Consider the following 25,937-nt stretch of genomic DNA (forward strand, 5'->3'; position numbering starts at 1 on the left):
AGTCACTATGGAGAACAGTATGGAGGTTCCTTAAAAAACTAAAAATATAACTATCATATGATCCAGCAATCCCACTCCTTGGCATATATCCAGAGAAGAACAGGGTTCAAAAGGATACATGCACCCCAATGTTCATTGCAGCACCATCTACAATAGCCAAGACATGGAAGCAACCTAAATGCCCATTGACAGACGAATGGATAAAGAAGATGTGGTACATATATACAATGGGATATTACTCAGCCATTAAAAAGAATGAAATAATGCCATTTGCAGCAACATGGATGCTAGGCAGGCAGCCTTCTTCAGCAGCCCCGTCTCCACTCTCACCCCACTACAGTCTATTCTCTACACAGCCATCAGAGCGATCCTTTTGAACCAAGATCAGCTCAAGTCACTCCTCCGCTCAAAGTCCTCTGATGGCTCCCAGTTTCTCTCTGAGTGGAAGCTAAAGCCCTTGCAATGGCCCACAGGCCTTACATTACCTGCCAAACCTCCCGCTGCCTCTCTGACTTCATCTTGCCTCCCCTTTTCTTTGCTCACGTGGCTTCAGCCACATTGGCCTCCCTGCCATCTTTCAGGCATATCCACTAAGTGTGCTGCTGCCTTACAATGTTATACAGGTCTTCCCCTCTACCTTTTTTTTTGAAATATAGCTGACTTACAATATTATATTAGTTTTAGGTGCACAACATAATGATTCAATATTTTTATAGATTGTACTCCATATAAGGTTATTATAAAAATATTGGCTGGTTTCCCTGGTGGCGCAGTGGTTGAGAATCTGCCTGCCAATGCAGGGGACACGGGTTCGAGCCCTGGTCTGGGAGGATCCCACATGCCGCGGAGCAACTAGGCCCGTGGGCCACAATTACTGAGCCTGCGCATCTGGAGCCTGTGCTCCGCAGCAAGAGGGGCCACGATAGTGAGAGGCCTGCGCACCGCGATGAAGAGTGGCCCCCACTTGCCGCAACTAGAGAAAGCCCTTGCACAGAAACGAAGACCCAACACAGCCATAAATAAATAAATAAATTAATTAATTAATTAAAAAAAAATATTGGCGATATACCCTGTGCTATACATTACATCCTTGTAACTTATTTTATACCTAACAGTTTGTACCTGTTAATCCCCTTCACTTATTTGTCCCCTCCCCCCACTCCTCTCCCATCTCAGAACCACTAGTTTGTTCTCTGTATCAGTGAGTCTGTTTCTGTTTTGTTATATTCGCTTGTTTGTTTTACTTTTTAGATTCCACATATAAGTGAATGAAATTTTGCTATTTGTGACATCATGGATGAACTCGGAGGGTATTATGCTTAGTGAAATAAGTCAGACAAAGATATAGTATGTTTTCCCCTCTACCTTTAATGTTCTACCCTAAACATCTCCAGCTCCCTCACTTCCATCACATTTTTTGCTGAGGTATTACCTTCTCCACGAGCTCTATCTTGACCATTCTATTTAAAACTGCAAACCTCACCCTGCATACTCAAGACTCCCCATTCCCTTTACCTGCTCGACATTTTCTTTTCCTATGCTACTTCTCACCTCCAAACATACAATTTAATTAACTTTGCTATTATGTGTGTCATTTACTGTTTTTATCCCGCAGTAGAATGTAAGCTTCCCAAGGGCACAGATCTTTATTCTATTCTCTAAATGCATGCCAAATGCCTAGGATGGTGAGGATGGTGCTTGTCACAAGGAAGGCACTTGGAACATACTTGTTGGATAAACTGAATGAATATACTCATACGGATAATTTAAATTTAAACAAACAAACCGCTTGGCCTAGGAAAATTTGATTTTCGTGAACTCCTGTTGACGCTTATTGACCCAGCCTTCAGCCTCCCCTTCTAGCTACTTACTAATCAATCATCTATCTGTCAAGTCATGATAGATAATTAATTTAGCAGGGGACTAAATTCACAAGTCTATAAGTTACATCTTTATCACCTTCTCACCATCTCTTCTTATATTACTACAAATGCATGTGTTTCAACTTTTGGGGGTCAAAGAGTGGCTGTTTCTCTGCCTCTTCTCTGCTGTCAGTATATTCATTACTACATCATTAATCCTTTTGTTGGTAATTTTCCTCTTACTGTGCCTAAAAACCCAATAAACTTTATTTTGGGTACACTTAGCATTTTTGGATGTTTTAGGTCATTCTTAATAGTCACTCATACTGCCTTTAGGCCAAAGGACTTAACTTGAGTCCATTCTACTTGTTAAAATGATCTGTTCTCTTGACATGGATCTCTTTTTCTTAATAGGTTCCTATGTTACCATTTCAAAATGAAGCTTATACCAGAAACTATTAGAGAAACGATCTATAAAAATCAATGAATCCTATCACCTTCAGGGTTGAGTGTAAGCCATCCCAATGAAAGGACCGTCTTTAAATTCTTTACCTTCAGGACATGCTTGACTGTTGTGGAGTCATTTGATTGCAAAAGACCAGTCACATTTTTAACCAGTTCCTCATGTATAGTTCTCTCCTTGCATGCCGTGGTCTTGAACACAAACTGAAGAAAATCCAAAAAGTGAAAAAAGTTAAATACTTAAAAGCAAAGCATCAAAAATTACGTTTCAAGAATAACTCATGTCTCAAAATTATCTGCTCATGCCAGATTTTGTCATGAAATAAATGAAGGCCCAATGATAAGTGTAATACACACCTGCTCCTATTGAGGGCTTTGCATAGGTAGAGCCTTGCTCACCTAAGTTCTCCTTGAAACGCTCTTTGTAGAAATCACAAAGAAGATCAGAGAGCAATTTAGAGGGTTCAAGGAAACATGGAGGGCTTTGACCCACCTACTTAGGATACATTTCCCCTTCTCCTTCCTTCCACTGGCAACAGGTGGGTGGCATGGTAGCATTTCTTCATCCTGAAAGGGTAGAGCACCCACTCAAATAGCCAAGTGGGGAAGCAGGCGCCTTCCAGAGGCCAGTAGGTGAGCTGCCCACAAGCCCAGGGTCCACTGCCATCTCATGCTGAGACATGGCAACCAACAGGTTCATAATAATTGGCCATCAGTAAGATAACTAATGTTTCTTGCTTTTTTTTCTTAAAAGATTGGTGTTGGCATTCACCACTGAGTGCATGTCATGGTTTAGTTTTCCATATTTCTTCATATATTTTAAGTATCAATTCATGCACGTATATTTAAAATACAAAATGCTTATTACCGAATGATAATATTTTACTTATGAGTTGGGTTTGCCTCAAGGAAGGTCTTTTCTTCATAATATTCAAAATTTGGACTTCACTACAGTCAAGGATGAAGGCAGGCAAGAAACAAAGCAGAGGCACTTTGCATTTGGGTCTATAATTATTTCTTTGAACTTCAGAGCCCATTGACATCTAAATCATTCTGATGGGGCCTAACTTCTCCACGCTCATCCCAAAGGAGAAAAACAAGGCTGAGAAATGCATGAAACTAGCTAAAATCAAGAGTAGTATGATTTTGCCCCTCATGGATTATGACTCATATGAGGGTAATGTCATCAACTATCTAATCCCATGTGCAGTAATTTAGCCCCAAGGGCATTTTGACTAGCTCTGAAATTTTAAAAATTTTGGCTAGACCATATCAGTCCCACGAATTGCTGCAAGCCATGGCATTTAATTAGATTGACTTTAGGTATACATTCTTGAAAAAGACATGGTGTATGTGTGCATTTTGGATATCGTAGATGGAGTGAGTTAGCAGCATTTAGCACCACTGAACTTGAAATGGTGTTTACATTATTTCTGAATAGGTTTGAATTATATCAGCTATCCCATCTTTCAAGGACATCAAAGCACGTATTGGTACCAGTTTTCATTATACTTTTAGATGTGGGGCTTAATGTATATGTTAAAAAATAATTTTTTCCACCACGGGTAAAAAAAAAAATCATACTCCTTGGTCAAGGTCAGGCTGTCAGCCATGTACTACAGCAGGAGTCAAGTCACAGAATCATAGACCTAGATGGTCATCTGGTCTACCCCATCTCACTTCACAGAGGAGAAAAATGAGGTTCAGAGCGGCTGATTGCTCCAAGTTAACTATTTAACCTTAACTAGAATCTAGTTTTCCATTTGCTACTTTAATGCTCTTTCCAGAGTAAAATTCCAGTTGGTTATATTTATTAGGCTATATTTGTTTTAGATACATGAAATTATGTTATAAAATATCTTTAGGAATTTTTATCAGCTTGAAATTCCACGTAGGTGTATTTCTAGATTTGAACCACTTCAAAGCAAACTAAATACACAGCTTCCTACATTACAAAATCAAAAGGTCTCATCAGGATATTTCAAACATCCTGCTTAAAAATAAAGACCTTTCCAGGGTGCGTTTCCAGGACAATGCTCCAAGAGCATCACAGATAACATCCGAGAGCTGATTTAAGGCTCTCATCAGGAACTAGCCTTGGCTGTCACAAAAATAACCACAGCATCAGTGGGTTCTCAATGCAATTTTCAGTGATTCCATTGGAACAGGTAAATAATATGTGTGTTGAAAAGGAGATGACTTTGTGTAATAAGGATTGGGGAATTTTTTTTCTTCTCAGCCCCTTTGGCAATTGAAATGGAAAACTGGGGTAAGTGTCGAGAGAATGAAAATTCTATAGATGATTTCTGTTGAACAGTAAAGTCTTCAATACCCTATAAAAGTAAGCTATGACTCTGTCTTAGAGAGCAAACTAAAAAGGCATTTGTAGCTGGAACTGGCCTTCTGCAGTTGAATTGTAGATCTTATTGGGTAAAATTATACCATAGGGAAATTATTGTGAAGAAACTATTTTTGGCATATGGTCTATTTTAAGGAATGGCACACACTCATACTTAGATATTTGGGAAGACATATAACATTTCTGACAGGTAGAAAACATGTAAATATAAAACTGTAATGAGAAAAATTCCTCACTGATGGTATCTCAGAAGGGTTCACTCCAGAATAAAATTTCTAGTTATTTCCTTTTACAGGAGCATTTCTGTCACAGAAGACCCCAAATTCTTCTCTAGTCACCTTTCTAGACATCTAAAATATATGGATAAATGTCTATCTATATATTAATGGAATATATCTTTTAATAAAAAGGTCTATGTCTCTTAAAGATACAATCTGTGCATAAATATTGAAATTTAGGTCCTCTATGCATTATAAAGGAATATAAGGTACTTTCATTTATCTCTGGATGGATTTTTTCTCTTCACTCAAGAAGATGACTTTTAGGCTGGAACTATAATGTGCAAACATCATCACAAGTTCACTGGTATTAAGTCACAGGCCAACTGAAAATGAGAATATAAACATATCCGAGTGAACATCTGACGAAGGCCACTGGAGGAAGCAGTGCACACTGATGGGATGGGCTAGTGGTTCATGCCAGAGGATAAAGGACTTAACATACCAGAAGCAGGTACAAATATACAGTAACTGGGAAATGAAATAATGCCTGAGAAAACAATAAAAAAAGCTAAGAAAACATTACAGAAGAAACATAGCACATTCAACAAACCAACAGGAAACATCTTCCTTAAATTTATAGAGGAATTTCATTTATTTGTAATGTTGACTTCAAAGGACAATACTTTAGTTTTCTCCTCTCTTTCTTTGCTCTCTCTCCCCATATAAATATTCATTTGCACAGGTACACATTATTTATACATTTATACATTGAAACAATACATCGAGCCCATCAATGCAAAAAGAAGGAATTCTAAGTAGCTAAGGGGAATGTCTGATACGACTGTGGTAGGCACCGTCCAGCTAAAGGGGGAAACTTCCCACTTGTTGCAGACAGGAAATGAGAAAAGCCACACAGCACAAGGGGATATGACCAACGCCCAGGTGGCAATTTTGTACCTTAATATAGGACTGAACGGAGTCGTCCAGCTGCTCCTCATGGCACTTGGTCACGATGTCAGTCAGAACCCTGGAAAAGCAATGCTGTTCAGTGGACTTTCTGGAGAAGGCAGGAAAATACCACTTGGTTTGTCACTGGAGTGCTTGGTAAACTGGGTGCTTAATCGTTGTTGAATGAATGAACGAACCAATTTCAGACTCTCCCCGCCCCCCTTATCCCCCAACACTGGGTGTTTAACATCGACAATACCCGTTAGCCATTTCCAACCATGAAATCTCTAAACACTACGATATAAGTAATGTATTATGGCTGCAATATCATACTGGAGACGTGTTTGCCCAAGTTGTATGTGCTATTATGGTCTATGTGTTTGCTGACATTCTGACAATCCTTTGTCTTCTTGGAAAAGGGATCATTTTTAGTACCTTATTAAAAGTTCTTTAACCTCCAACTATCATGTTCCACTTTAAAAGGGCTTGTCTTCCAACCTAGAGGTGTTATATACATACTTTTGGAAAAACTAATTAGTTTAAGATGCAGGTTTTTGTGTTTTCCCTCTTAGCTGGGTTAGGGTTTCCAGTAGCAGTTGTGGTATGGGTTGATTTCTTCACATTAATACTTCCAGTTACTCCACAGCTGTAGGGCTTAGGAATAGCCCAGAATTTCAACATATCTATCTGCTGAAATACTTAGGAGTTTTGCCAACACAGATGCATATACTCATGCTGAAAAAGGCATAACTTGAAGGCACAGTTGGGGACTTCTAATCTGGCTCCAGAACTGCCTGGTTGTAGAACTGTTAGAGATACTTCAATTTTCTAGAGCTTCAGAGCTTTACTTTAAAAATGACGCTAAAGGGGACTTCCCTGGTGGCGCAGTGGTTAAGAATCTGCCTGCCAGTGCAGGGGACACGGGTTCGAGCCCTGGTCCGGGAAGATCCTGCATGCCATTGAGCAGCTAAGCCTGTGCACTACGACTACTGAGCCTGCATTCTAGAGCCCGCGAGCCACAACTACTGAAGCCAGCGTGCCTAGAGCCCATGCTCTGCAAAAAGAGAAACCACCGCAATGAGAAGCCTGCGCACTGCAGCGAAGAGTAGACCCCACTCACTGCAACTAGAGAAAGTCTGCGTGCAGCAGCGAAGACCCAACACAGCCAAACAAACAAACAAAAAACTGACGCTAAAGACTCTCATTCTGAAAGAGGCTAATAATATGCCTGTGAATTATGAAGGTACTGGAAACATTTCAATGTCGAGTAATTTTTTTCCAGAATACTGTGACTAATATTTAAAAAAAAGTGAACTTTAGGAATATTTGATTCAATAATTAATTAAGAATTCTATCTCTAGAAAGAGGAAATTGTAACTGCCAAAGTCACCAGACAGATAGATTAGTAATGTTGAAAGAATATAGTACAGGCAAATTTAAAGTGAGAACAGTTGAAGAAAAATTGAGCATAAAAAAAAATAAGATCCAGTGGGAGAGAAATGGTACAGCTATTCTGGAAAACAATTTGGCATGTTATTTTTAATTAAAAATTAAAAAAAATTTTTTTAACATCTTTATTGGAGTATAATTGCTTTACAATGGTGTGTTAGTTTCTGCTTTATAACAAAGTGAATCAGCTATACATATACATATATCCCCATATCTCCTCCCTCTTGCATCTCCCTCCCACCCTCCCTATCCCACCCTTCTAGGTGGTCACAAAGCACTGAGCTGATCTCCCTGTGCTATGCAGTTGATTCCCACTAGCTATCTATTTTACATTTGGTAGTGTATATATGTCCATGCCACTCTCGCACTTCATCCTAGCTTACCCTTCCCCTCCCTGTGTCCTCAAGTCCATTCTCTACATCTGCATCATTATTCCTGTCCTGCCCTTAGGTTCTTCATAACCATTTCTTTAGATTCCATATATATGTGTTAGCACATGGTATTTGTTTTTCTCTTTCTGACTTACTTCACTCTGTATGACAGACTCTAGGCCCATCCACCTCACTACAAATAAATCAATTTCGTTTCTTTTTATGGCTGAGTAATACTCCATTGTATATATGTGCCACATCTTCTTTATCCATTCATCTGTTGATGGACACTTAGGTTGCTTCCATGTCCTGGCTATTGTAAATAGAGCTGCAATGAACATTGCGGTACATGACTCTTTTTGAATTATGGTTTTCTCAGGGTATATGCCCAGTAGTGGGATTGCTGGGTCATATGGTAGTTCTATTTTTAGTTTTTTAAGGAATCTCCATACTGTTCTCCATAGTGGTTGTATCAATTTATATTCCCACCAACAGTGTAAGAGGGTTCCCTTTTCTCCACACCCTCTCCAGCATTTATTGTTTGTAGATTTTTTGATGATGGCCATTCTGACTGGTGTGAGGTAATACCTCATTGTAGGTTTGATTTGCATTTCTCTAATGATTAGTGATGTTGAGCATTCTTTCATGTGTTTGTTGGCAATCTATTTACATCTTCTGCTCATTTTGGATTGAGTTGTTTGTTTTTTTGATATTGAGTTGCATGAGCTGCTTATAAATTTTGGAGGTTAATCCTTTGTCAGTTGCTTCATTTGCAAATATTTTCTCCCATTCTGAGAGTTGTCTTCTTGTCTTGTTTATGGTTTCCTTTGCTGTGCAAAAGCTTTGAAGTTTCATTAGGTCCCATTTGTTTATTTTTCTTTTTATTTCCGTTTCTCTAGGAGGTGGGTCAAAAAAGATCTTGCTGTGATTTATGTCATAGAGTGTTCTTCCTATGTTTTCCTCTGAGAGTTTTATAGTGTCTGGCCTTACATTTAGGTCTTTAATCCATTTTGAGTTTATTTTTGTGTGTGCTGTTAGGGAGTGTTCTAATTTCATTCTTTTACATGTAGCTGTCCAGTTTTCCCAGCAGCACTTACTGAAGAGGCTGTCTTTTCTCCATTGTATATTCTTGCCTCTTTTATCAAAGATAAGGTGACCCTATTTGCGTGCATTTGTCTCTGGGCTTTTTATCCTGTTCCATTGATCTATATTTCTGTTTTTGTGCCAGTACCATACTGTCTTGATGACTGTAGCTTTGTAGTATAGTCTGAAGTCCGGGAGCCTGATTCCTCCAGCTCTGTTTTTCTTCCTCAAGATTGCTTTGGCTATTCGGGGTCTTTTGTGTTTCCATACAAATTGTGAAATTTTTTCTTCTAGTTCTGTGAAAAATGCCATTGGTAGTTTGATAGGGATTGCATTGAATCTGTAGATTGCTTTGGGTAATACAGTCATTTTCACAATGGTGATTCTTCCAATCCAAGAACATGGTATATCTCTCCATCTGTTTGTATCCTCTTTAATTTCTCTCATCAGTGTCTTATAGGTTTCTGTATACAGATCTTTTGTCTCCTTAGGTAGGTTTATTCCTAGGTATTTTATTCTTTTTGTTGCAACAGTAAATGGGAGTGTTTCCTTAATTTCTCTTTCAGATTTTTCATCATCAGTGTATAGAAATGCAAGAGATTTGGCATGTTCTTAAAACCAACACATACAACTACCATATGACCCAGCAATTGCTCATTTCAAAGAAATGAAAACTTATGTTCACCCCAAATGTACCCAAAACTGGAAACAACCCAGCTAGCCTTCAACAGGTGAATTTTTAAACATTTTTTGATATGGACTACTACTCAGAAATAAAAAGGATTGATTGATTGATGCAACAACCTGGATGAATCTCCAGAGAATTATGCTGAGTGAAAAAAGCCAATCCCCAAAGGTTACATACTGTGATACTATATAATTCCATATCCATATATATATATATATATATATATATAAAATATATAATTTATATATGAATTGAAAATAGAATATATAATAAACTCATCAGTTTATTATATAAATATATGGAGCATAGAGTATATTTTAACATATTATATATAAAATGTTATATATTCATATTATATATAAAATTTCAATACAATATATATAAAATTCTTAAAGTAACAAAATTTTAGAGATGGAGAACAGATAAGTAGTTGTCCGGGGTAAAGAGTGGGGTTTGAGATAAGAAAGAAGTAGGTGTGTCAATAAAAGGGCAACATGAGGGATCCTTGTGGGGATGGGAATGTTCTGTCTCCTGATTCTATCAATGTTAATATTCTGGGAGTGATATTGTCCTATAGTTTTGCACGATGCCACCATTGGGAACATCTAAAGAGAACATGGACTCTCTCTGCATTATTTCTTACAACTGCATGTGACTCTATCTCAAAATAAAAAGTTTAATTAAAAACACAAAGTTAAAAAAGAGGTCTAAAACTTTACTTGAATGATGGTAATAGATGATTAGAAGGTAAGAAGTCAAGAGTGAGACATACTTAACTTTGAGATACGTATTCGAACGAAATGTAAGCATACACAATCAGGTGGCCATTCGGTTATAATCAAAGTTGTGTGTAACCACAGCTTATAAAATCTCTTCCCCTAAGGCTGTGCTATGGATACCTGGTCACAGTTGTGCTTATTTCATCTTCTTCATTCTGCACCAGAACCCTGAAGAGCTGATTCAAGATTACAGGCAGAAAACTCATGATTGCATGAATCTTTTCCACATTCAATAAGTTCTGTTAAATTGGCAGGACAAAAAAAAAAAAGGCCATTGATTAAATTTAAAGCACATTTTTTTACTGACGTTCTTCAGAATTTGAATATGACTACTGTAGCTCACTTTTGTTTGACTTTATTTTTCATGGCATTTAGCATGACATACAGGCATGGGGGTAATGTTGCAAGGACTCTACATCTAATTAACTAATTTAGAGTCAATTGATTCTGATTTTCAATCATTTTTATTTTGGAGAAACTGATCTTAGCTTATTTTTTAATGAACACCCAGACATCTTTTAGGAATTGTGAAATAAAATCATTTAGTCTCTGAATTGATAAGGTGTTTAAAAATCTTCGATAATAATTACCCCTTAGTTTGCTACTCAGTGCAAAATGTAAAGGTCTGTTTTGCCCATTTCTACCCTGGAAACCACTGCAGCTATTTGTATGTCATGTTACCTTACAAGAACGGACGAAATTCGAGGTAGGTGACTGAGACATATCTTTCTCCCTTTTTTGGCATTGTCGGAAAAATGCGTTCACATGTGGATCCTGAAACAGCAAAAGAAAGTCTTGACTTTTGATGATACGTAAGCTGTGGAACAATCATGGTGATGGGAGATGAGCCCTTCCGTAGGACAAGTTGCCTTGATGTGAGGTGCTTTGTCCAGGAGGCATAGTGACAGACCTCTCATTTTCACAGACATTCCAGCACACAGAGGGCTTAACCTGAACTACAAAGTCCCCTCTCTCTCCTATTTCACTCTCAGAGATTTGTTTTCTTTCCGGGCCACATGATAATGGCTAGAGAATTACTTTCCTTGTCTCTGTTCTTTCCTTTCTTTCTTTTTAAATTGTCTTCTGTCATCTTCCTGTTCCTTCCACAGACTTCTACCAATTTTTCTTACCTATTCTTTAACACACATGAGAATGGGTACAGTTTAATATGCATAGGGATATTTTTGGACTTAAAATGTCAGAGTTAATAAAAAAATTATGAAGTCCACCTGACATCATGAGATAAAACTTGACTCCCCAAACCCATATGTTGAAGTCCTAGTTCCCAGCACCTTGGGATGTAACGATATTTGAAGATAAGGTCTTTAAAGAGGCAATTAGTTAGGGTGGCCCTAGTCCAATATAACTGATGTCCTCATGAAAGAGTAAACTTGGATGTGCACACACAGAGGAAAACCAAGGAGAGAGGCCTTGGAAGAAGCCAACTCTGCTGACACCTTGATCTCAGACTTCCAGCCTCTAGGACTGTGAGAAATACATTTCTGTTGTTTATGCCACCCAGTCTGGTATTTTGATATGGCAGCCTAAGCAAACTAATCTGCCCTTTAATGCTCTTTCCTGAAAAGGGTGTCACCTTGGAAATGCCTAAGTTCTGTGTTGAGGGTCAAAGTTACGTAGTCAGGAAGTGGAATACAGACTTTTAGTGTAGGTGCACTCTCTGGGGGTTTCTCTGGCCTTTGTCAGTTCTAGAGGGCATCTGTGGTTGGGGTTCCCCTCAAGTCGGCGTATGTGTGTATGTGTGTGTGTGCGTGTGTGTGTAATATTTTCAGTTTCACTTCATTTATTCGACAGTTATTTATTGAAAGCTGACTATGTGTCAGGTCCTTGTCAGGCACGGAGGACAGAGCCAGGGGCAAGGAAAACCCACTCTGTGGTCCTTCCATTATGCCCGGGAATCAGGTTCCATACCATGATTTTCACACATACCTATTTACTCATAATTAGACAAGTGCTTCAAAGGAAAGCAGGGGGCTATATGGGTGTATGACAAGATGATACAGCATATCGGAGGGGTTAGGGGACAGGGAAGGCTTCTTTGAGGAAGTGACATTTGAGCCAAGATCTGAAGGTTGGGTAGGAGCTGCCCAGACCAATCAGGGGAGGGTAGGCAGAGAGGGAGAGATCGCCTTCCTGGCTGACGAAAGGCTGAGTGTCACAAAATCCCTGGATCTTGGAGGTATGAAGCAGACAGAGGGCACAGTGCAGGATAGGGCCTGGGGTGTTTGAAAATTGAGGTAAATAGCGCTATGGAGGAAGGAAGAATGTGTCCCCCAGGGTGACAAGTGCGTGGGCAGTGGAAGCTGATGTACAGGAAGGAGAGTAGTGGTGAGTCACAGAGAGACCTGGGCAGTTTGGAGAAAAGCAGCTGGAGGTGTGGGAAAGAGAAACTCAGAGCATTCTGAGAGATATAAAAGCAGGAGTTGGTGGAAAATGACCATTTTGTGGGACTTGACCGGGGCTGATGGCGTCAGAGAAAAGATGGGTTTAAGGAGTCACGGGCATAGGACTTGGGAAGAGGATTAAATTTGGCTTGAGGCACCAGCGGTTACAGAAAGACATTTTGATCCAATGTATGGTGGTACCTGGATTATTTCATTTTTCTTAGTAACCAAGTATGTGCTAGGGATAAAGCAGCATGAAGCAAAAAAACAAACAAAAAACCACACACAAAAAACCCCAGGTACACAATGAATTTAAGAAAGAAGCAATACATAGTCTACGTACTTGTAATAGTTTGTTTATAATTAGTACCACAAAAGTCCTCACACTGTGGTAAAGTAAGCTGCCTTGCAATGGAAGGGGTGAGTTTGTGGTAACTTGACAGTGATAATAACTACATTTGTACAGCGTTTTGCAGCTCATGAGATATTTTCACGTGCAGTTTCTCATTTTGAGCCTCACTACTGCCTTAGGTGGAGATTTTTTATTGTTATCATTTTCCTGCTGAGGACACAGGACTGCAGGGGTGAGGTGACTTGTCCAGGGTCACTGGGCCAGAAATTGGCCGAGGTGGCTCTCAAGTACAGTTCTGCCAAACTCGTGGCCTTTCCATGAGAGGAGCCTTGGGTAGGGATTGGGAATTAGACTGAGTTTTAAGGTAAAGGTCCAAAGTCTTTATTTTAAACGTTTCATGTTTTTAACATGTGGGGGTTGTCATGGGAAGCAAACCATCTTCCAAGGGAAATGCCCTCTTGATAAATACACTACTGGAATTTTGGTTTGCAGTTTGATAGTGCCTGAGCTTTTATGGGTTAGGGCATTCGATCTCTTCTGGAAGAAGGATACAGTGTTGCCACAAACATTCTTCCTTTTTGACCACCTGCTCTTCTGACACCTTGTGGAATGGTGAGTCCCCTCCTGTAAATCTAGGAGAAGCCTTATGATTCTACGTGTTAGAGAAGATTTTGATATTTTAGGACAACACGCTCACCTGAGTATTCACTGTTGATACAACAAATGTCGATACTTTGAAAAGTGGTTTGCCACCATCGACCCATTTAATGTCACTCCCACCATGCTGCAAAAAAGAGTTTGTTACTGTCACTGTGGCAATTTGAGAGAGAGGAAATAAACAGGTTATTTAGTTTACGTTAATTTGTCATCCTGATCCATCAACCTCACAGTCCTATAGAGATGGAAAATAAGAGATGCAAATACATTTGGTAATATTGGTAAATGAAACCAATGTGATACCAGGGGATCATTTTGAACAGGTCATTTCTACTGGCCACAAACTAAACAAGATATTTGACATATCATAGGTACACCTGATTCCTTATTACAATGGATGCATACACCAAGGTTGGGTTAATTTAAACAGCAGAAAGAAGATAACCTCATGCCATTTAGCCCATGTATTTTTTTCTCTTAAGTTATGCATCACTCAATACCTTTCCACTTGCAGAATCTTGAAAGCTTAAATAATTCGGAGGCAGGCTTGTTACTACTGGGATATTGTACTCTTGAGAAGCTATCTGATCATCTTTCATGAGAGGAAGCCAAGCATATCCAACTGTGCAAAGGAACAACAAAGGGAAAACTTTTCAGTACAAACCTTCATGGCGAGGAGTAAAAATAAAGCTATTTATCATTTATGAATACAAAACTTCACTTTAAAAAGCTCAGTAAATCAGAGCTTTTCAAATACTCTCCAATTTAAGTTCCAGAGATAACATGCACAGCTATCTCAGATTGCTTCCTGTCAATACCTGGTGTTTCCAGAGCCTCCTTCTTTTTGGCGTTAGCTTTTGCATTTATGTCACAAGTGACATGATAAAAAGAAAAAAAAATATGGTGTTTCTCATGAAGTTGTGTTGGTAGCTCAATTTTCACCTGCAATGAAAGAGATAATAGCTGGGCTAAGATTGAAATCATTTTCCCAGTGTCAGGACAAGACAAAGCATAGGCATGTTAGCCTTTTTAAAAGTCTTTCACTGAAATCTAGGTCCACAATTTAATAGTCAGCACTAGAAGTACAATTTAACTCTCAATAAATATCCATCCCACTAGCAGTAATGTGTTAAGATGTTATTTTTACTTCTTTATTGTGGCGATAACTTAGAATACCTAGTGTTTCTCATTAGATAATTTATACCACCATGAATTACACACACACACACAGAGACATGACAGTAGAATGTAAATAAGGCACAGATTAAGGACCTATCATCAAGGGACATGAGTTGAGTGAACAGTAGGTCCTTGCCTCCCAAAGTGTGTGCATGGACCGTTGCATAAGCATCACTTGGGAGCTGATTAGAGATGCAGGCTCTCAGACACTACCCCAGACATACGGAATCAGAATCTGCATTTAGCAAGATCCCCAGATGATCCACAGGCGCACTGTTGAGAAACATGGTAGTTGCAAATGATGTAACTGGAGCACGGAATCTATCCGTTATAAAAACCACAAAAAGATATGTGGTATGTATTGTGTAAAAAATTACATTGTGGTGACTAAGTAATGAGCCATTTTGTAAAGAGGTCATGCTCTCCTCTGTAAATAACACTTCCAAAAAAAACATAAAACATAAAATTGATATAGGTGAAGAATATACTTAATGAGGACCGTCCTCCACGTTCCTGGAAAGGAAGGTTTTGGAACCCTCTACGTGTGATAGTGCTTTTCAGTTTCCAAACCTCTGTCACGTAGGTTGTCATTGAATTCCCTCCACGGCCTTGCAAAGTAGGATGATACAGAGGTAGCAACCAAGGCGAAAGATGTTAGGGGGCTTTGAGTCACTAGGAGGATGGACTAGTCAGTAATTAATAGGCTCTTCCAGGACAAGAACACGTGTCACACTGGAATCCCAGGATCCCATGCAGGTAAGTGACATTCAGTTCAATATTAGCAACTAGGTAATTTCTTGAACAGTGAAATCAAAAACTAAGGTGATAAAGAGCCAAGCAAATTATCTACTAGTGTTTATTAGACTCTCTGTGCATCTATAGATATATTACTTTATTTTCACATTGTTCAGGAGAGAATTTATTACACAGATTTTCAGTGTCATCTCTGGAACAGCAGTATCAGCATCTCTGAGAAACTTGTTGAGAAATGCAAATCCTCAGGCCCCATCCCAGACACATGGAATCCAAAAATCTGGGGTGGGCTCCAGTAATCTGTGTTCTAACAAGCCTTCCAGGTGATTCGGTGCCTGGTAAGGTTTGAGAACTCCTGAATTAGAATGGTTTGCAGCTTACATATATTCATTACATACCAGCATGCTAACCTGGTAACAAAAGCCAATATACAGTTCAAAACATACAATAACTAACAATGCAGTAGAATGGAATTTTCTTTTTTTAGTCGGAATACATGGGACTGAAACAAGTGCTCAAGAATTCCAGTAAACTACAGATTAATGCTAACACTCCTCGGTAACAAATACTGCAAATACTCACATTATATTTTAGCAGTGCCTTAGAAGAATTTATATTCATGTTTATAATTAATGCAATCATCTTTTGCAATAAAAAAGAAGAAAATGGTTTTGAATCTGCACTGCAGAGTTCACCAGGCAGTTCATTATATACATGTTCTCTTGTGGAAAAGCTCATGGCTTTTACAAGGATTCCGGGAAGCACATGAGCGTGAGAGAGATTAAAAGCCAGACTTAACCGTAAGAACATTTTTTTTTTCTTTAAATCTTATATGTCGACAGAGAATTCACCTTTCAGATGGGCTTTGTCAAGAGGTCAACCAATGTAGTAAATATTCTGTAATGTAGTAATAGCCCTTTCCCTTATTTTTTTTTTTTTTTACCTCTGTCCTGAATTTATAGGGAGAAAATTTAAGAGCATTAAATGGATGTGGAGGAAGGAGATAAGGTTAGGCAGGTCTGTGGTTTCATTGGTGTTCTTTTAAGAAGTTTATAAATGGCTGACGTGTAACAAGGTGTGATAGGCAGAATAATGGCCCCCCAGGATGTCCCCCAAGTCCTAATCCTCAGAATATATGAATATGTCTCCTTACACAGTAAAAGGGACTTTGCAGCTGTGATTAAATTAAGGGTCTTGAGATGGGGAGATTAAACTGGATTAGCCCAGTGGGCCTAATGTAATCACAAAGGTCCTTATCAGAGAAAGGCAGGAGAGTCAGGGTCATAAGAAATGTGAGGAGAGAAACAGAGGTCAGAGTAATGACATTGCTGGAAGGGGTCACAAGCCAAGGAGTATGGGCAGTCTCCAGACACTGGAAAAGGCAAGGTAAGGATTCGTCCCAGAACCTCCAGAAGGAATGGAGGCCAGCTGACACCTGATTTCAGCCTTGTGGGACCCATTTCAGAGTTCTGACCCGCCGAACTATAAGGTAATCAATGTGTGTTATTTAAGCCACAAAACTGTGATAATTTGTTAAAGTAGCAATAGGAAACTAATACAAAAGATGTGATATTTTAAATCCCAGAAATCACATTGGCAGGTTGCATTAGTTCAGACCTTAGCTTCACGGTTAGAAATTCAATTTAATCACTGAAACTTGTTTGTCTAAAGCTGTTTATAATACAAGCTGACATATGTATAGTCATTTACTACTAATCCAATAAGTTTTTTTTTTTTATATGGGTTATAGCAGAGCAGTGAAGCTTCAGGCTCTGGAGTCACATGGGCTGGCTTAAATTTTGACTGTCACTTCATAGTTATGTGCCCTTGTCAAAGTTGCTTCTCTGATCGCCGGCTTCCTTATCCATAAATTAGGAAGGTGTGAGGGTTAATTTTATGTGTCAACTTGATTGGGCCAAGGGATGCCCAGAAAGCTGGCTAAACATGATTTCTCAGCGTGTCTGTGAGGGTGTTTCTGGAAGAGACCAGCATTTGAATTGGTGGACTGAGCAAAGTAGATGGCCCTCCCCATGTGGGTGGGCACATCTCGTCCACTGAGAATAGAACAAGAATAGAACAAGAAGGCAGAGTAAGGTTGGATTTCCTCTCTGCCTGACTGCTTGACCTGGAACACCGATCTTCTCCAGTTCTTGGCACTATTGGTTCTCAGGCCTTCAGACCTCGACTGGACTCTACCATAGACACTCTGGTTCTCAGGCCTTTGAACTACACCAATGGCTTTCCTGGATGCAGATGGTAGATTGTGGGACTTTTCAGCTTCCATAATGATGTGTTTATATTAAATTAAATTATACCTATCTATAAAATATACCTATCTATATAAATTATACCTATATTAAATTATACCTATCTTATATTAAATTATACCTATCTGTCTATCTATCTATCTACCTATGTATGTCTCTATCTATATTAAATTATACCTATCTGTCTATCTATCTATCTACCTATGTATGTCTCTATCTATATTAAATTATACCTATCTATCTATCTATCTATCTATCTATCTACCTATGTATCTCTCTCTCTATCATCTTCCTATTGGCTCTGTTTCTCTGGAGAAAGCCACGTGGATCAAGTGAGATAGTGTATATTTAGAGTATAGCGTGGTTCCTGGCACATAATAAGAGAGTCTTGAGAGTTGGCAGGGCAGGTCTTGAGGTGAGGCGGTCCAAGCTCCTTCAAGTTCATGAGGGTTATAAGCAATAGTGTTGGCTCATACTCTAGCCCTTTTTGTTTTTTCCCTTAGGGTATGAAATGCCGCTATCGATTGGTAAAAACTATCTAACACGATGTTTGTTACCCTAACCAATGAAAAATAAAAGAAAAAAATTAGTCTAATTTGAAAGAAATGATATAATAAAAACATCACATTTTAAAAACCTTGTGCTGAAATACATGAATTTACAGCATAGTCCTGGAGCAACTGTCAGTTAACGTGGTTTTTAAAGCTGGGTTATGTAGACACCTGCTAAGGTATGTCCTTAGTCTGAGGAGTAGTCTAGAGAGAGTGTTTGTCATCATGTATTATCTTACCCACTCACCCATCTTTTAAGGAGCTGCTGGGGGCAGTGGAGGCTTGGCTTACCTCGTCTGAGAAATCTGGGTTCTGGGAATGGTGCAGAACTGCAGTGTAGGTGGCTGAGGTGAAGAGGGGCCCTCCAGGTTTTCCGTAAATACACTGTTTAAAAAGTTATGAGTTGAATAATTATGAGTGTCTGAAATTAACCCTGAGCACAAAAAGGCCACAACTCTTCAGTTACCCATTCTGGGACAAAGATGCATTTTGTGGTAACTTGCCAGGCTTAGCTGACATCTAATTAACCTTGAACTTCTTGGATCTGCTGTCCTGTATTTATTATACAACAGGGCACTGTTGAAGAAAATTTGAAGGCTTTAATTCATTATGTAGATGTTATATCAATACTGAATACCTGAATCAATTCACTACTACCTAACTTTTGATTACTAGAAGATAAGAGATACTTGGTTCGATTCTGATTCCTGCGGCCCACGGTACCCAGCTCTGGTCTAGAGTTTAAGGTGATCAGTCCTTAGTGATACAAGGCTTGGTTTGACCCCAGCTCCTGACATGCCAGTCCCCAGCCAGGAATGAGAGCTGGAAGGGTAGGGCTGGTTCCAGGCTCCATTGTATCGTGTTATTCTTCTATCCCAGCCCCTAATCAGGCCAGGGGATGGGATATGGCACTTCCTTGTCATAAAAGCCCCTTTAGCCCAAGGCTTAGAGTCCCTCTACTGGAGTCAGCTGTATCTCTGAGTAATGCTTTAGAATGCAATGAAACAGAGGTCACATGTACCTGCCAGTACTCCTCTTTTTTAGATTTTTCCCCATAAGCGATTCTCTAGCGGGCCTGGTGTGTTTGCCGTCTGGTCATTGCCTTTGTTTGCTTGACAATTCCATTTCATTTTATTTTTTCTCTCCTGCTGCTAATGCTATTGTGGAACTTGGAACCTGGGGATGCTGACAGTGCCTCAGGACAATTTTTAAAGAACTCTTTCTCTCTATTGTGCATGATTCATTCAATCACTCAAATTGATTACTGTTCTTCTGAATAATGCTACAACCCTTCTGAGCACAGAGAACACAACTGGTACCTGACAGAGTGCTTTAAGAGATGATCTCAGATAATTGTGGGGATTAGTTAGAAATTAGTTTTGTCCTTTACTATATCTCCTTCCTCTGATTCACCCCAACTGGGAAGATCTGGCCACAGGCCCACTGAAAATAATTTTCCTCTCTATTTTTATAAGTTCCTTTATGTTGTTTGAAGTCCCTAAAATAAAAACAGTATATATCAAATACGAACTCTGAAAAATGCCATCCAGTTGCAGTTTTATAGGATCAAACAACCCAGTTCCTACAAAACTCATAGTTTTATTGATCTTATTAAGTCGCGTGATCAACAGCAGGGACCAGCTTCCCGGAGCCATTTCCGAGGTCCTCGGGCAGGTGGCCACACACACCTTCCATAAATGTGAGCGCCCCATGGGCCCCCTGCATTAGCCATCAGGCTAGTAGGCAGCAGCCCTTCTGCAGAGGCCACATGAAGCCCAGCTGCGATGCTGCATTTGAAATCAAGCATGCTGAATTCATGAGATGCGGGCTAATCTTTGAAAACGGCAAAGTCTTCCAGAGGGGAATCTTTGCCTTGATTTCACACTAGAACGGCTTCCTTTTTTCCAAATCATGAAAAGCTAAGCAGAGCCATGAGACTGGCATTTCTAATAGATCTAGTTAATGGTAGCTATTCAATCAGGTACATGTTAGGAAATCTAAATCAAATGTACTGAATTGCTCCTCTTGCCAGCACACTAAACTAAAAAGCCCCTTGGTGGTGGGGAGAACCAGGGCACCTGCCTCCCCCTATGTGCTGTATTCCCTCATGGGCTTGGCTCACCTTCACGGGCTTGGCATCTTCTTCATCGGAATTTTTGAATTCAATACACACGGTTATATTTCGTGCCTGAAATTACAGAGAGGGAAAATGGACATTGTAATTTCCTGTTAGATACCATCAAAAAACAATCCAAGTGCCTAAAATAAGTAGCTTCTAATTAAATCTGAAAAATGTAGAATAGCCAAAATTCTCTTGTGACATTACTCATAGCACTCAGAAATAGCAGAAAGATTTGGAGAGATTATTTAAAAGGGAAGAAAAGACTCATATTGAAAGAGTGCAGGTAGGCTATTTTCAGAGTCTCTTAATACACTAAAAATAAAGTTTGGAACAAAATTACTTAGGGCTGATTTCAGAAAGTTTTATTCATATGTTATAAAACGTGCATCCTTAAACACTTTTAAGGTGAAACTCATCACTGTCTCTCATTAAACATTTTCTTTAAATGGTTTTCTATTCCAAAGTGTTCGTCTATAGTAATTTGTATTTGAACTTCCAAGAAACTGTCTTAATATGGTCTAAATAGGGTGGAGAGAGAGGATGATATCTCAGAAACATATCATACCTTGTTGAAACATTTCTGGCTATCATACTTGAGGTGCTTGGGGTAAATGTAAATTTGATTTTTGTATACTCTGTAAGGACGGCAATATTTTGTTGAGTCATAAACAAATTCTTCCACTTCCACTGTGGGTTCTGGTTGAGCCGTCGCATTGAAAGGCTTGACAGGGATAAAGGACGAGGTTACGCAGTCTTTAAAAATCAGAAAAGAAAAGTTTGTCACTTGATATGATTGTAAGTGAACAATACTTAACCTATTTTAAAATGAATCTACTCAAAATAGAAACTCCATGCTTGTATACTAATTTATGTTAAATTATGCTGGCATGAAAACTTTGTAGGAGGTAAGCATGTAGATACTCAGTGATATATTTAACATCAAAACTGATATCTCAAAAAACTGGTAAATATTTTGGATTTATAACTATTTTCTTTTTGTATTAAGCTTCATATAAAAAGTAAATTTTAGCTAGAGATCCTCTGAGCATACTAACCAGGTATGCTAAGATAAAGACTAGCCCACTGACTTTAGCCATCATACTATAAATATTGATCTATGACAGAACAAAACTCTGTCCAATGGGTTTATTACTGATAGTACCACTTGGCTTAATAGTAATTTTCCCTATGGAATGATTTCACAACATAAGCCCTAATCCCCCTCTGCATTAATAGTTACAATTTTATTTTTCTCTTCAGTTTTCACAATCTTTTAAAATCTAACCTTGTAAAAACAGCCTAAGGGGGGAAAAAGACCATTAGGAATTTGTAAATCAAAACTTGTCACTAAGCAGTTTGGAGGCTGAAGTTGTGGCACTGAAAGACAGCAAGGCCTTCTACCTTCCTTACCCCATCTGGAATCTTCCTGTGTTCAAACGACCAACATGGTTAGCTACATGCTTAGCTATATCGTTAGCTATATGCTTGGGAATCAGATTATAGGCTTTTTTTTTCTTCAAAAATCAATTAGAATATTTTTATCATATGTTCAAATTTCTCTGATATCCTATGATATCAGAGAATATCATAGGATATTCAAAGAGAATATTTTAGCTTTCTCTTTTGTTATTTTTCTTTTCCCTAGGTAATAAAAGCAACCTCCCACAAATCAGGTAGAGGAAATGGCTTACTTTGTCATCTGGTTTTTCACACTAATCAATACAAAAGTGATTTGGAGCCATGATTTAAGTTAGAATGCTCTTTTTATTTCATATTAAAGTGATTTGTGGAAAAATCGTAAGAATGGAAAATTTAATAGTGCTAATGGTAATTCAAATATCCTGTGGTAATAATCCTCTCCCTGTTTGTAGTTCTTTTTAGAATGCCTGTATTCATTCTTTGCATCACTGAGAAAGTCATTAAAAGGTGTAATTAGAAGGAAAATAAAACCAAATAAACTAATCTCACCACTTAATAAATAAATTCTGAAAAATCTTATTTATAAGTTAATAAAACTGCTTCTGAAATTTAAATTTTCACTAACATAAATAGAACTTTTGACCATATGTTGGAAAAGATATATGCTCTCTGTGTAATGACAGAGTCTAAAAACTTTCCGGCTATAATTAGTGCATGGTCACTTGGGTGGCAACGCACGGTGTTCAGAGTAGCCCTTTGACAGCTCAGTGTGGCATTGCCCATTATGGGTTATTGGTTTATCAATCTATCTGAACCGGACTTCCTCATTTGCAGCCCTTCAGGGTTTTGAGGATTAAATGATACAATTTAACATCCTGCTCGGTGCATGGTGTATACCAGATGAATATTAGGTCACCCTGAATATAGTTCCTATCCTACAATACTTACAGTCTGTATTAATGGAGAAATAAGACATCCCAAATTTCTATAGGATAATGAATTACAGTTATCCTAAACCTTGAGAAAAAAATCCCCAAACAAACCTTTGCAACGAACCAACTATCCAACCAACCAACCAAAAAGCCACTAAACATTCAAAACTCTACAAGCAAGCCATGACATCATCATCATACTTGGATGCTCCAAAGGAATGTTGTCAACAGCGATATCCAGGCTTCCAGGAATGGTCTGCGTTTTGCTTATTCTGTCAGCTCTGTGAAAGTATACCAGCATAGAAACACACACACACACACACACACACACACACACACACACACACACACACAGTGAATTATTCTAGTTGTCAAGGATAAAAAACAGACAATGGTAATTCTGAGCTTTGATAAGGATAAACAGTGGGACCCTAAACAATCTTGTGAATAATTTCATTTAGCTAGTTTTATTTTGAAAACTAAAATTTACGTGATTTTGCAAATAAAAATTAAAAATCAGGGAGGGGTCAAGTTACAGATATTCTGAAGAATGTTTTAAATTTATTTGCACCACTTCAGATAACATTTATATGGCCAAACGAGTGCAATGTAAATTGTTAGTTTTGGTAAATGGTAAATATTTAGTTTTTGTTAACAAAAAGTACTAGTATTTGAACTGATTTAAATGATTCACTTTCATGAGGAATTTTAAGAAGTTTTGAGAGCAAGGCTGGTCTTTGCCACAACTGCTAAGTGGACAGTTTGCTTTTTCCCCCTTCACCAACAATCCAGGAGGACAAGGGCCCTTTCCCTGATCCCTAGTAAGTATATGTAGACCCTTCTTCACCACCTATCCCTGTGCCCACAGTCACTCTAATTCATGAGTCCTTGACTTTCTTTTCCTCCCTCTTTACTAAAACCTTCTCCCGTATCTTCTTTTATAGTAAGGTGAAAGTTGCTAAGAACAGTTTCGTGTTACCCCTCTCATGAAATCTACTTCGAGAGGCAGAATAATTATAGTGGTGGGTCAGAGCCTGCTCTTCCCAGCCTGTGAGAGCTAATTGTTATATTCTCAGTTATTTTGCCTGCCATCTGTAAAACACAGTCATTATTAAAAATGAAATTATATTAAACAAATTACATTAAATACCAAGGTAAAAAGTACTGAAAATTCATCACTTAGTAATTGTTTTACTCCATGGTGAGAGGATCCATGCTCTTGAGGTTATTTACATCTATCTGTGTGGTGGAAATGTTATATGATGGTGTGCACATTTCTTTCCAACTCTATGTTTGGCAAAACCCCATTGGTAGCTTGAAATCAGCCATGGGAGGAGAATTTACACCATAGAAATTTGCCATCAATACAAATCAGTTTTTTTCCTCCTAGAGGGTCAGTGGTAGACATTTATCAGCACACACTACTGAGAATAAATGTCATTACGTGTGAGGCATCCATGAAATAATTTAATGTCTCACCAGTATGGCATTGGGTATTCTAGATGCCCTCTAAATGCCATAGTGATAACTTTCTTTGCTAAACACCAATAACATGGGTTTTGTGACAGTATGGTCTTCTCCTGTTTTGCCCATTCCCTTCTGCTCAGTGTTATAACTTTTCAGGCTTTAGTAAACTTGGAAAAAAGTAAAGAGGAAAAGCATTCTTAATTTCCACTTAGTGGATATATGGGTTTTGACCATGAAGTTTGATAAGGGGAAGGAAGGTCTCCCCATGTAAAGAGTGGTCCTGTAGAATCACAAAAAAATAATATTGGTTCAATTCCACTTTTATTTTGCTTCCTAAGGTTTATTTTTTTCCAGAACAAAAAAGAACATTGGGCAAACTTCCCTTCTAGTTAAACAGAAATATATCCTCTATTGAAGAAACAGAAAATATTAATCATGCTTGTTTCATAGTAATAATAATTTTTGTTTTGGATAAACAAAATTAATTGATAAGGAATTGTTGATTCTTAGATGGGAGAGGCAGAGAGTTAATATTTGGGAAAGGGGCAAAGGGAACAAGAATCCTGACTGTGTCAGGGGACTAACAGTTTAAGATAAGCCACTTGTCATGAAAGATCTTACCATCATCAGATGCTGAATATATGGTGTTTTAAAAATGTTGTAACTTTTATGTTTTTCTTCTTTTAGCTCTAACTTCCATTGTCTTTTCCAAAAGCATTTGAATGACAGAACTATTATGAATTATTGTATTCACAGTAATTAATTGCTCTGTGGTGTTTCATACATATTCTAAAATCCCCTAACACTCCTCCTATTTAGAGGTGTCTATATACCCTTCACTTGAATCTAGGATTTGTGACAGTTTGACAGTATATTATGGCAGAAATGGCACTGTGACAGTTTCCCGTCTTAAGAAACTGGCAGTGAACATCTTCCGTCTGTCCCTTGGGACACTTACTCTTAGAACCCAAGCCATAGCATCTCATGGAGAGGCTCCCATGGAGAAGAACCAAGGTCTCTAACCCACAGCTCCAGTTGAGCTTCCAGCCAACAGCCAGCACCAACTTGCCAGTCATCAAATGTGCTATCTCAAAAATGGATCCTCTGGCTCCATTGGACCTCTTCCAGCCGATGCCATATACAGAAGAGACAAACTGTCTTCACTTAGCCATGCTCAAATTATGGACTCAAGAGAAAAATAAGTGATGTTGTTGTTTTAAGCCACTAATTTTTGGGGTGATTTGTTACATAGCTATAGGTAACTGACATAGTTTAATGTCTCATACTCCTTCCACATCATTCTGGCAAATTTACTCTTAGGGTGTCATTTGGGCATATGAGAGGTCATCTGCAAAGCATCTGCTTTCTGGGGGAGTATGGATATTTGGGAATCTGGTTATCGAGTATTGTTTATGCAGAGATAACAAATCAACAGCAGCAATGTAGCTGATTCATGTTAATTTCAAGAGTATCCAAAACATCCTACCTTCTATAATCTGACACTAGTTTAAGTAGGTCCTCAGTTGAAATCTTGTTGCTTTCTTGTCTATACAATGGTGAAAATCTTGAGTCTTTGTCCACATTTCCCTGGTTGTCCTTAAATACTGATCTGAA

At 38.5% G+C, this 25,937-nt stretch overlaps 1 protein-coding gene across 2 annotated transcripts in view; it reads right to left on the bottom strand.

The window, feature by feature from the left end:
* Positions 1-25,937, bottom strand: part of DOCK10 (dedicator of cytokinesis 10) — a 279,468-nt gene that overhangs the window by 57,325 nt on the left and 196,206 nt on the right. For both annotated transcript variants that reach the window (XM_061205474.1, XM_061205466.1), the window contains exons 15-26: positions 25,810-25,932; positions 23,058-23,137; positions 21,071-21,258; positions 20,506-20,571; positions 18,675-18,767; positions 14,452-14,575; positions 14,134-14,255; positions 13,674-13,760; positions 10,904-10,996; positions 10,343-10,461; positions 5,862-5,931; positions 2,415-2,528 (exon numbers count right to left, since the gene is read on the bottom strand). In XM_061205474.1, coding sequence (XP_061061457.1) covers positions 2,415-2,528; positions 5,862-5,931; positions 10,343-10,461; positions 10,904-10,996; positions 13,674-13,760; positions 14,134-14,255; positions 14,452-14,575; positions 18,675-18,767; positions 20,506-20,571; positions 21,071-21,258; positions 23,058-23,137; positions 25,810-25,932 — 1,279 coding nt within the window. The remainder of the gene's footprint in view (positions 1-2,414; positions 2,529-5,861; positions 5,932-10,342; positions 10,462-10,903; positions 10,997-13,673; positions 13,761-14,133; positions 14,256-14,451; positions 14,576-18,674; positions 18,768-20,505; positions 20,572-21,070; positions 21,259-23,057; positions 23,138-25,809; positions 25,933-25,937) is intronic.

Source organism: Eubalaena glacialis, chromosome 1 (assembly GCF_028564815.1).
Source record: "Eubalaena glacialis isolate mEubGla1 chromosome 1, mEubGla1.1.hap2.+ XY, whole genome shotgun sequence".
In the NCBI taxonomy this organism is placed as follows: domain Eukaryota; kingdom Metazoa; phylum Chordata; class Mammalia; order Artiodactyla; family Balaenidae; genus Eubalaena; species Eubalaena glacialis.